Below are 12,621 nucleotides of genomic sequence, written 5' to 3' on the forward strand. Positions count from 1 at the left end.
GCGGCTTTTCTCACTCATGAAAGGATAGAGTTTTTTATGATCTCATAATTTTTCTCGAAAATAATATTCTTTCTCTACATGAAAGGATTTCGATATTTTTTATATCAATAGAGTAGGTATCTAGCTCAAACATGTTGAATGTTCCAATATTTTAGATGAGTTCCCCAATATCACTAGTTGGATCGCTCGAAATATACTGTTTCATAAAATAAATTATAAAAACCTTCCACCGTAAATATAAATACAATTATTGTATATTTTAACTATTTTTTTTACTTACTACTTTTAAATAATGAAAAACTGCTTACTGTAATATTGGGTAAAATTAAATTTTTCAGTTTACTATTTAAAATTACCCTGTTTTTCAGTTATGATGGAATTTTTGTAAATTAAGGGATTTTTGAACAATTTGTGTACCCTAGATGACTGTGATAATATGATTAATATTTTGGCAAACACTCTTTCACTTTTTTTAGGTTGCTATACAAAACACAATATTGAAACATAGTATAACCATTACAGACCTCATTTCTGATTCAAAACGCCGAGCGAAACTCTCCCTTAAAACTTCATAACACAATAATTACATGTTGTAATGTATTCCGTTCAAAGTTACGGGCACAAACAACTAAATAAGTTTACTATGTTACTATGGTCTTACATCAAACTGTAAAGTCAACGAATAAATGACTACTATTGTGTGAGAGTAAAGCCTTGATCACACGTACCGAGTAATCGGACGAGACAGTGCCCTCGGTGTGTATGAAGTTGAACATAGCGCCGAGTGATCGGCCGAGTGCTCGGCCAAGCAAAGCGGCGAGGGCGAGACAGTCTGTAGCTCGACTCCCGTTCTACGTACATACTAGGCCGAGTGTCCACCCTACCCGCTGCCCCGCACTGTCTCGCTCGCTCGCTCGGCAGGTCTGAACGTGCACTGTCTCGCCACTCGCCACTCGCCACTCGGCCAAATGATTGACGTCACGTCCACAGATTAGAGAAAAAGGAAAGTCTCAATAGAAGTGAATTGACTGTGCTAATTTCAAAACACGTGTGAACAGCTACTCGCTTACATCACTGTCTCGGCCGAGTAAACATTTTACTGTATCGCCCGTTTACTCGGTACGTGTGATCAAGGCTTTAACGTTTGTTTATTTACCTTGCCGTTGTGGGAACGTGGATACTTCCCCGTATTTGTACGCATTGGCAAAATACGCGTGTATTCATGAATATTCTGATGACATTTTCAATTAACGGTAAATCCTGATTGTCTTTTAAAGTAGTGTGAATTACCATAAGAACATTAGTTTGAGAATATTAAACTGGTTGAAGAAAAGCGTTTCTATCTTCAGGAAAAGGAAAATTAATAGTATCAGATAGATAATATGCATACGCAATCAATCTTTGCTTTTATTATAATTATTTTAATAACAGTCGTATGTCTTGTCTAAACCATAAATATTCATTAACGATCATCCACGGTACTTTTTAGAAACATGACTGCAACAAAATTAATTCTTATTGGACGGTAAATAAGCCAAACTAATTTAGATATTGAGAAAACAACACCTTGTAGAGACAAGAACTGTCGAAGAAGGCCGCTTCATAGATTTTGGTTTAAATCTTTTTTAAACACAAGGTAAAGATCACATTTTATTTTGACTAACATAGACCTAAAATTGAAATGGACTGTGTGTAAAAATTACTTTATTTGAACAAAAACCTCTACAAAAAAATTAATACTGATAAACGAAAGCACCAGAATACGTCTGTTTTCACTTACCTCCGCCTATTTCTTTGTCTCATACCCATTAAGAGCTCAGTGTGTGTTTCTTATCCAACGATAAACGTCACTAAGTGTTAACCAAAATGATAAAAAAAGCCTTGAAGATATTATCACTTCTGGTTGTGATGTGGCTGGTGTCTTTAGTGACTATAGTGACGGAGTTTCGACCAGGAAAGATGATGATAGTGGGCGACAATCGCACTTATGACCAGGCCTTAGATATGTACAAATATAAGTACTGGAGCGATGGGGCTCCCTTTAACGAGTCCAACTTTGAAGGTATAATATTAATGTTTAAATAAATTACAGCTTTTTTCTTTGATAATAAATAATTTCTGTCTAAAATAATGTAACTTGGATCAATTAATTACGGTGTCACAGGGGTAGGTAATGTAGATGGAGCTAGGAGATGGATTATAGAAAAGGCTTGGTTTACGAATCTTCAAGCCAAGTAAGTATCTAAGTATCACCTAATGATTTTTGGACGAGTTTTGGAATCTTAGTTTTGTAGCGGATGTGTATTACTTACAGAGTGTATTTTCAGACAGGATTTTGAGGCACTTTCTATTAGATTTATTTTTGTTTATTTTGTTACAGTTTGGCAGCTATTAGAGCCAGTCAAAACTGTGCTATCTGTAGATGACAAACTGTCAGCTGTTAAAAGTTACGACTTACCGCCAGGTAAACAGTAACACCATTTCACTTTTCTACGGCCAGGTCAAAGTAAATGCTGCCCGCATAATGTATGATAATATGATTACTTTGATAAGACCGCTGATCGCACCCAATGTGGCAAATCCTTCATTGTCTACAGTAAAGTTTTTTTAATGCAGTAATCATCTAATTTTAATAGTGAAAATATATTTGTACAGGTGTTGATGGCAAGCCAGTTCTCCTAAATGAAAATCTCAAAAACTACCTCAAGCATCAGGTCCAGAAAGGCTGGAAGAGTCACGCTTTCAACCAATTTGTCAGCGATATCATACCGTTGAATAGAAGTTTGCTAGACGTTAGAGATGACTGGTAAGAAAAAGTATTCAAATATTACGTGTTAGAATTTGAAGCTCTTAAAAAATATTTACCGTGAAGAATGTTTGGGTTTTCCATAAGTCAGAACAAACAAAAGTTTGATGTGCTATTAATTGCCACCGTAACATTTAAACAGTGTTATTTTGCTACAAAATATGATATTAAATTGTACTCAATTATTACGAACGACTGTTTAATCTTATGACTTGCTCTTGTAAGCTAATAATAATGCTTAAATTTATTTAACTGTCAAAATATATTTCTAAATGGACATTTTTTCTTCTTTTCTATCTAAAAATATCTCCAATGGGTGGGAGGTACCCTACGGGCCGTACCCAACGTAATTGGTTATGGAAAAGTAAAATGATTTCTTCGATTTTGATCCCAATGGAGAATTTCGTTTCGTATTTAATTTCCTTTTTTTTCAATAGCCAGTAAAATTATGAAAAAGGAATTTTATTAATTTCAAGAATATAATAATTACTTTTTTACAGGTGCAAAACACAGAACTATTCAAAAGTGTTGCCACAAGCAACGATAGTGATATGCTTCCATAACGAAGCTTGGTCCACTCTGTTACGAACTGTCTACTCCGTTCTAAACAGGTCACCTGATACGCTTGTGAAGGAAATAATTTTATATGATGACTTTTCTTCGATGGGTAAGTCTTTTCATTCATTATCCTGGCTATACAGGAGTTGCAGCAGTGTGAACGAGAAGTGGGAATAGTCCCATTTTCATTCATTACATTCTTCAGTAGATTTAGCATGGATACATTGGATACACTTAGTAGATTTATTTAGGGTTACGGGAAACCGCTGGGTGCAAATGGCATAAAAACTCTTCGTTGTTACGTTCTATGAGGAAAGCTTATGGTTAGCCCCACAATTAAACTACTGCTTTAACTAGATAATGTTTCATAATTTTATTATCAGTAAATCTTAAAAAATCCTAGATCATCTGCTGAAGCCATTGGAGGAATATGTACGCTCATTGCCCAAGGTCAGGCTACTACGAGCGCGTCGTCGTGAAGGCCTTATCAGGGCTAGAATGATTGCCATAAAAGATGTGACCACCCCTGTCATTGTCTATTTGGATAGTCACTGCGAAGCTACTGAAGGTATGATATAAATTATAGTTTTTTTTGTCTAGAATCTTGATGGTCTTTATGCATTTCTCTTAAGCAACTAAGATGATGCAGCGACCCAAAGTGAGTCTTGGCCTCCACAATAATGATCACCATTAGGTCTGTTTTGCTCCATCTCTGACCAGTTCTTATCAGATTTATTGTCTCCAGGTTGGCTAGAGCCCTTACTGGAACGCGTAGCCAAAGACTCAACAAAAATCGCCAGCCCAGTTGTGGACTACATCCATGACACCACTTTCGAGTACATAGCTCAAGACATCCATGAGCTACAAATCGGCGGCTTCAATTGGAACTTGAAGTTCCAATGGAACAGTGTACCTGGTGACGTGTTGCTAAAGAGAAAAGATATAGCAGCTCCTATCAAAACGCCTGTTATATCTGGGGGTCTTTTTGCTATCAGCAAGGATTGGTTCAAAAAATTAGGGTACTATGATGACGGCTTCGAGATTTGGGGAGCTGAAAATCTGGAATTGTCGTTCAAAACGTGGATGTGTGGAGGTTCTTTGGAGATTGTGCCATGTTCACACGTGGGACATGTATTCAGGAAGAAATTCCCTTACAAGGGACAGAAGGGATCCTTGATCAGAAATTCTGTGAGGCTAGCTGAGGTATATAATCAAATCGTATAAGATATTTTTTACTGGAGCACCCTTATTTATTTGATTTAAGGGTTCGATTGGAAAATAACTAAATATATCGATATTTTTTTTTATTAATGTTATCTTTTGAAACGAGAACTTACTTATTATGCTCCGATTATGTATCCCCAAATATAATGTACAAAATAGGTATTCTTCCTATTTTTTTCACTCTTATTTGTACATTTCAGGTGTGGATGGACGACTACGCCCAATATTATTACGAAACTATTGGGAAACAAAAGATTGACTATGGCAACGTATCATCTCGCGTAGAACTACGCAAGAAGCTCCAATGTAAATCCTTCCAGTGGTATTTGGAAAATGTATACCCTCAGCTGGACATACCTGAGAACTTAGTGGCTAGTGGCCAGGTATGTACTTGGAGATTTTTTTAATGTATAATTAACATAAAATAGGTATACAGGGTGTATGAAAAGGTCACGTCAAGATTAAGATGTATCAATAAGATGAATTTTGAAAAAACTGAAATGGCCAAATTCTTAGTTGGGTCTATAAACATCATTTCAGGCCTTTACTCGTATACATAATAAAAGAATACGAGTATAGCTACGAGTGTAGCTGCTACAGAACAATATTCAAACTCTAAATTGCTTGAATCAATCGCAACATTTTTTTTTTTGTTTAAATTATGCACAATTAGCTAATGTCAAGTAAATTATTTTAAGTAATTAGAAATCAGTTAATAACTAGTTTTGAGTATAGATACTTCGAGCATTGCTTTCTAATACAGGCTGAAAACTCCGACCTAAACAAAAGATTTAGCAGATTATCAACATCTGACCTCTGATCAAAATTATTCGCTATAAAGTTAAAGCATAGGTTAATAGCGGCGGATACCAACGTTATCCCTTACCGTTACTCACCGAGGAATGTTATTTACTGCGGCATCAATATTCATTAAAGTAATAGCCTATTTATTGTCCCGTTGCCGATCAAGTCCTGTGGAGTCTCGTTTTATCTCAGCCTTTGCATAGTTTTTATTTAAATTCACTTGTTCGAAAGTATGCATACTATCTGAGGTGTTAGGCTTTATACTGGTGAAAGTTCACCATTGATCTATTCCTAAATTGAATAGAGAGAAGACTATGCTTACATTATGCATGGCTATTATACAGGGTGTTGATTTCAATACTCGGCATAATTAGGGAGTTGATTATGTAACGTATTCTGATCACGAATCAGTAAAAAAATTGACTTCGAAAAAAATTGAAAACGAACTTTAACTTTAGTGAGTCAAAGAAAAATACCTATTTACACTACCTACTTTACGTAGCTTCCTTCAGTAGGCTATCCGACATGATAAGCGAGCGATCCGCGTAGCTCGATGGTGCCGCAGTGTAAAACTACTGCAGTTTTGCGAGCCACAGTATAGTTAATTTCACACAGAAAATATTCGCTAAAAATTTCACTTTCATTTGTAATTTTTTTTTGGTGGATAATACGTTTATATAAGCCATAATATATCACCTAAATAAATATGGCGAGGATTGAAATCAACACCCTGTATAGGTGTCAAGCATTTTCCATTTCGGTTCTCATTGAGTATCAATATTATTTTCAGATATACAGTGAGAGTAATTTGGCTGGATGTCTAGACGCATCTGTAGACCTTACTGAGAACAATCATTGGGGCATCGGCTTTTATCCGTGTCACGGGCAAGGTGGTAACCAGGTGATGAATTTTCTTTTACTTAATTAACACAACTAAGTCTGTGTTCACCACCTACAAGGTGAACCGACAACCTTATAAAGGTAGCAAGAAGGCCTCTACTAACCGGGTCATGTGGAAATTATTGTGGGAGGCCTTTGTCCAGCAGTGGACGTCATTTGGCTGAAACGAACGATGAATAATTGAGAAATAATATTAAAATCAGTACAAGTAGTGTTATTATAATTCATGCTTATCCTATTCCAGTATTGGACATACTCTCCTGATGGTGAAATCAAACGGGAGGACAAGTGTTTAGATTACATATTTTCTATAGTAACCCTATATATTTGTGGTGGCCGCTCGCAAGTTTGGATCTACGATACTAAGGTAACTAAGATTTCATTTTCTGATTGCTTGGAGTTAATTCAAAATACTGTTTGTAATAAATATAAAATACATAAAATAAGAAACCTTTGAGACACTGACTGATCTTATCAACGCAAATCGTAAAGTTGGGTCTAAAAACTCCAAATTTAGCCCGTAGGGGTACGCTAAGAAAAGATCTACAAAAATTTACCATTCAAACGGGGTCCCAGATTCCACGCAAGAGAAGCCACGGGCAAAAGCTAGTTCTCAATATTTTTAAGCAATAAATTTCCAGTGTTTCAAAGGCCTAAGTAGTAGAGATGGGTTATACTAGGTAAATTTTATACTAGGTGCACCTATTCCTAGTATTTGTTAATACTCGATCCAAATACCTATTCCACCTAGTACGTGATAATTTAGCATACTTGACGCGACTAGTGCGTACGTACGTAATATGACTTTAAAATACTTTTTTTTTTAAATATACAACCGTAGTATGAATAATGCAATTTGAAATTGAATAATAATTCCTCCCTTCATACTTCAACAGGCTTAGTTAGGACTGTCAACTTAAAAGTTGGCGTATTTAAAAGATATCAATTTCATAAAAATATTTACCTATTGACTACGTTTGTGTGCGTTTGCTTCGTCGCGCTCAAATTTGTTTGGTCAGACAGAGACGGAGTGAATCTCTACGTTCGCACATAAGCTTAGAGCTTAAGCGAGAAATACTAGGTGCGCGTAATACACGACTACGGATTACGCAATAATAACCTCTATTACTTTGATGATAGGGTCGGAAATTGTGTAATTTATAAAATACTAGGTGGATCAAGTATTTTAAAAATTGGAATAGGTGCCGCCTAGTACTGTAAAATACCTAGTGTGTGGATCTGTTCTAGTAAATACGTCTCATCTCTACTAAGTAGGGTTTTTTCTGAATTAAATGTGGTTGAAACCGCGGGCACAACTTGTGTATGATATTTACCATTGATTATTATTTGCTTAATTAAAATACATTTCACAGAAAAGTTCACTGTATTAATTAATATCCGATTCTTCTCTATGTAAATATTCAGATGCTTGCATTAGATAATATAGGATTTGTTATTGTTTTCAGACGAAGCACATTCGGCATATGGACACACAGAAGTGCTTGCAGGTGGCCAAGTTTTCTGAAGGATTGAGACTGATCTTGGAGAAGTGTTCTACTTCTAGCGCTCAGATGTGGGTGGTAGAGAACTTTATAGTCGACAGGCTTGCACCGGAGTTGCAGGTTTATTCTAAAAGACATTGATTTAAAATAAACGATTTTGGTATGGAGATAATAATTATCTATCTTTCTTGTATTGGCTGATTTTAGTGTCACGCGGACGGTCCAGTTCGGATCCACTTCACACAGCCGATCTGTATAAACTTCTAGGGAGCGTTTTAGAGTAATGCCACGTAATGCGGTCTGCAGGAACCGCTCGCTCCCTAGCAGTTCATACAGATCGGCTGTACAAAGCGGTCTGTACCGGCTGTACTGTACGGCCCGCGTGACACTAAAACCAGCCCTATAATATACCTGGCTTGTTATGCATAAAAATACTTTTAAACAAAATAACCAGAAATAAATAGACATCGACTATGAAAATAAAAAACAGTATGAAATAAAAGTTTTGTTGTTAAGTGAACAGTTATTTAATTGTATACCTAGCCCCGAAAGGTATTATTTACATGTTATTAAAATTACTTTGTTTGTAAAATCCCAACTAATATTATAAATGCGAAAGTAACTCTGTCTGTCTGTCTGTCTGTCTGTCTGTCTGTCTGTCTGTCTGTTACGCTTTCCCGCTTAAACCTCGCAACCGATTTTGATGAAATTTGGCATAGAGATAGTTTGAGTCCCGGGAAAGAACATAGGATAGTTTTTATCCCGGTTTTTGAAACAGGGACGCGCGCGATAAAGTTTTTCTGTGACAGACAAAATTCCACGCGGGCGAAGCCGCGGGCGGAAAGCTAGTAAATAAATAAAAGTAAAATAATTGAATGGCGATTTAGTTCCTAAAAATTTTATGTGGATAAATCTTGCAACAAAAACCGGCGTAAAATTCCAAAAATTTGGACCGTAAATAATATTTTACATTATATTTAAGTCGGTCAAAGGGCACTTTGTGACGTGTCCCTTACCTAACACCCAACCGCAGAAAGGTGGGCCATATTTGCGTTCCAGTAAAGTATTCCCGCAAAGGATTTTGTCCTTTGTACCCATGACGAATGGTCACCGCAGCGAATTTTAAATTAAGATTCATATTCTGTTTTGTACCTACGGTAACGTTGTTGATTATACGATAATGACTGTGAAAAAAGATTGTATAAAAAGTTACTAAACAATTTTACATGACCTTACTATTTCGATCATTTCTTGTAGGTACTTAACCTTCAAGCGGGCGCGCGGTCTTTTGTAACGGCAGCGGTCGCGCGTAAACGAAAAGACCTATAGGGTCTAGTAGAGAAATAAAGCACTTATTTTCCAATAATAATTTATTATTTTGTACGCAGATATATTATGATTGTATTAAAGTCATAAGTAATTTGAATTAAGTTACAGAAACAATTATTTAATCAATTAACATAACGCAAATATTATTTGGATTAAAAACCAATTTTTGGAACACAAAATCTTTTAAAATACCTCAGAATAGTTAATGTACCTGGTAAAAACGACATAAATGGCAGAATAACGATAAAACATAATTTTATAATTTTGGTTCGGTTTAGCTTGGTCTCTGAGCTCCGATTCACTCTCTTTTTCATCTTTTCATAGTAATGCCTCTGTTATTTCACTTTGTACTAGCAGTCTACGACTTATTTAATAAGAAAAAACAGTATTGCAAGCTTAATTCAATAATATTGGGTGATAGCCGAAGAAATGTTATATCGCATAGAGAGTCGCGCGTAACCTTTTCGACGACAGGCGCGTGGCGTGCTTTCGACGCCGGCGCCGCGACTAAAACAATAGCAAGCCATGGGGTGGGAAAAGCGCGGAGAGCTGAGGTAAGCTCTTTATTTCACTCACAATGAGCAAGCGACAGGCTACTAAAATGAAAAATATGTGTAACAAGTAAAAAAAAAGTTATGAACGAAAATGTGTTAGGCGCGGTCGATTCGACGCCGCGCGCCCGCTTGAAGGTTAAAAATAAACCAGATGAAATGTAAAATTTATAAAAACTGAGCTAAACCTATCTCTACTGGGTCATATTGATTGAAAATAATAATTGTAAATAACGGATTTATATAATAGAAAAAAAAATATGCTTGTATAATCCACTCTGTATCTAAAAAGTATACACACACATCGAAATAATATTTAAATAGGTCCTTTATTTTAACAAGCTATTGAAAAAAATTCTAAAACAAAATAAAAGCCATATATTACCATGAAATATTTAAAAAATACGTAAAAACTCTTGATATAATTGTAATAAAAAGCGGACCATTTTTCATTGGCCTGCAAAAAGTCAGCCACTAAAATCCTACGTAATCCACGAGAGGTAAAACGCGAAAACTGAACAAAATAGCACCGAAATATTTTGCTTTATTTCCACAATCACCTTAAGCTACAGATAAAGCGCCAAAAAGGTAATAAAAGTAGCCCGAGGTCCTGATCTACAATATTAAGAGTACTTTCCCTCCAGGTGGCATTACAAAATTCCACCCTGTAGAGCTGGTCCAAATGACGCGTTTTTAATCGCGCGTTTCGAATCGCGCGATATTGAGACATCCATCCACATGCAGTCGCGCGTTTTTATAGCCAAAATATTTTATTCTCTAACTACTTTCGTAAATCGAACTGAAATGAAAAACGTCGAAAATCAAATCGATACTTTTTTTATTGGTCAGTTGGTAGTGGACAGTGCGCACTCACTGCTCATCCACCGCCTTCCTACTACCTTTATGAGGTCGTGTAAACGTCCTACGCTGCGCTGGCCTTCACTCCAGAATCTTTCTGTCCCATCGCTCATTCTAAGCTCGTTACTCACTATCCGACCTGCAACGGCTGGCTTCCGTCTAAATTATGACATCTACCACACTCCCGACACATTATGTACACGCCCTAAGTCTGTAAGTCTGTGTAATTGCCGTATTTATCATTATAACAAACAGAGCTTATGACCGTGAGCGAAATTAATTTCAGTTTGCTCTGGAGATAAAATTAACGATGAATTATGTTTGGTGCCTTTATTTCATTAATGGGCATTATTTTGGCGTGATTAACGGTCGTTTACCTTTGAATTGTGAAGGTAAGGAGTAAATATTGCTTTGAAAGATTTTAATTAATTTGTAAGTTAAATAATTAAGTTTACTTATTTTTTAATTGCAGATAAATTTTACAGACCATTTCGTTGACTTTGCAAAACACTCAACCAAACTATAAATTATAAAGAAAATTTTAGGCCCTTAGTAATGTAAGTAAAATTAAAAGTGTTGACTCCAATATAAAATTAATTTTCAGTCGACTTCTTCCAAATTTTTCTTAATAATCGTATGTACAAAATTGTCAAAATCTTATAGCGTCAACAACTCGTGTATAGTGATTAATAATGATGTATGAGTAATTTAATAATTTAATAATCCATGAGTAATTTAATAATTTGTTACAAATAATTTACATATTTTGCGATTTTCTAAATATTTGCTTACTCCATTCACTTTCAGCACCCCTTGAAAATAAATCATCTGAAAGCATGACCTCTTTACAATTTATTATCTACTTCATTACGAATAATTTACGACACGGTCGCAAACGATTTGTTAAGCGACGTGATGTATCAGCTGTTTTTAAGTAGGTCAGCGATAAATTGCGCAGTCGCCGTTTCACGACTTTCTATTGACGTCAAATCTAGTGATGAGTATTTTTAACACATTGTTGCAAGCATCGGTGGTTCAGTGGTAGAATGCTCGCCTGCCACGCGGGCGGCCCGGGTTCGATTCCCGGCCGATGCATTGTTTTTCTTTTTTCCTTTTATAAAATGGATTTAAATGTTGATTAATTTGATAAAAATACCTAGCTAGGGTCTGTTTTTTATTTGTAGTTGAATGTAAAAGTTATATAACTGAAAAGTTATGAAATTATTGTACATTGTACAAACCAAATACGTCGGGTAATAATAATAGTGACTGAGTTTCTGGCGCTGCTTCTTCTCAGCACTGCACATTTATTGTCTTGAAGCAGTTGTAGGGTTAATACTGGGACGTGTAAAAGTGCTTTTTAAAGCCTATTTTAAGGTTGCTTTTTTATTAAGAAATATATGAGTTTTATGAGTTTTAATAAATAAATTACTTGTACGAGTATTTTATGTGAACCTACGCCTAAGTAAGTAAGATGAACAAATATTTGAGATTTCCATAGCAACCATCTTCATTAGTCTTTGACTGAAATGTTTAATAACTAGACGAGAATTTGAACAGTTAACGAACTCTCATTCCCAATGAATAAATATCCTATAAATTAGTCTTGATTGCTATTTGTGTCTATTTAATTAAATTCTAATAGGTAATTTAGGGATTTCTACAGATAGGGGCTCTCAATCGCTAATCAAGTATCATTATTCTGTTTTATTCGAAAATTGCCTTTAATTTGCCAGCCCAAAATAAACGCAGTAATTGTAGGATTAAGGTGACATTTGGAATGGCAGAGGTGATATCTTTGTGGTCAGAGCTCGCTTAGATCTAGAGCAGTGTTTTTCAACCTTTTTCATGACGCGACCCCCCTAGCATGAAAAAAATTTTTGCGACCCCCCAACCGTTCGCTTTTTACCCGACTGCGCCAGAAGGAGGGTTATGTTTTTTTACACGACTGCGCCAGAAGGAGGGTTATGTTTTTCGAGTGTATGTATGTATGTACAACCTAAACAGCTTGATCGATTTTAGCGTGAGTGGTGTCGTTAGATCCCTCTTAATCGTGAGAGTGATACTGGCTATATTAAAGTTGAAAAAA

The 12,621-nt window shown here is 35.8% G+C and overlaps 1 protein-coding gene and 1 non-coding gene across 2 annotated transcripts; both read left to right on the forward strand.

The window, feature by feature from the left end:
• Positions 1-1,852: 1,852 nt before the first annotated feature.
• LOC135075374 (putative polypeptide N-acetylgalactosaminyltransferase 9) lies at positions 1,853-7,935 on the forward strand. Its single transcript, XM_063969819.1, has 10 exons — positions 1,853-2,062; positions 2,381-2,464; positions 2,656-2,806; positions 3,307-3,473; positions 3,768-3,932; positions 4,110-4,567; positions 4,789-4,971; positions 6,183-6,293; positions 6,537-6,659; positions 7,759-7,935. The coding sequence occupies exons 1-10, from the start codon at positions 1,867-1,869 to the stop codon at positions 7,933-7,935; spliced, it is 1,815 nt and encodes a 604-aa protein (XP_063825889.1). The 5' UTR covers positions 1,853-1,866.
• Positions 7,936-11,556: 3,621 nt separating this feature from the next.
• Trnag-gcc (transfer RNA glycine (anticodon GCC)) lies at positions 11,557-11,627 on the forward strand. The gene has a single exon. It is a non-coding gene; the product is annotated as a tRNA-Gly (tRNA).
• Positions 11,628-12,621: the final 994 nt, after the last annotated feature.

The sequence above is a fragment of the Ostrinia nubilalis genome, chromosome 10 (assembly GCF_963855985.1).
Source record: "Ostrinia nubilalis chromosome 10, ilOstNubi1.1, whole genome shotgun sequence".
Lineage (NCBI taxonomy): Eukaryota > Metazoa > Arthropoda > Insecta > Lepidoptera > Crambidae > Ostrinia > Ostrinia nubilalis.

Excerpts from the sequence above, each read along its gene's own strand:
- LOC135075374 (XM_063969819.1), top strand. The coding sequence starts at position 1,867 with ATGATAAAAAAAGCCTTGAAGATATTATCACTTCTGGTTGTGATGTGG. Across the intron at positions 2,063-2,380 it reads TAACGAGTCCAACTTTGAAG|TTTGGCAGCTATTAGAGCCA; the intron begins GTATAATATTAA and ends ATTTTGTTACAG. Across the intron at positions 3,933-4,109 it reads TCACTGCGAAGCTACTGAAG|GTTGGCTAGAGCCCTTACTG; the intron begins GTATGATATAAA and ends TATTGTCTCCAG.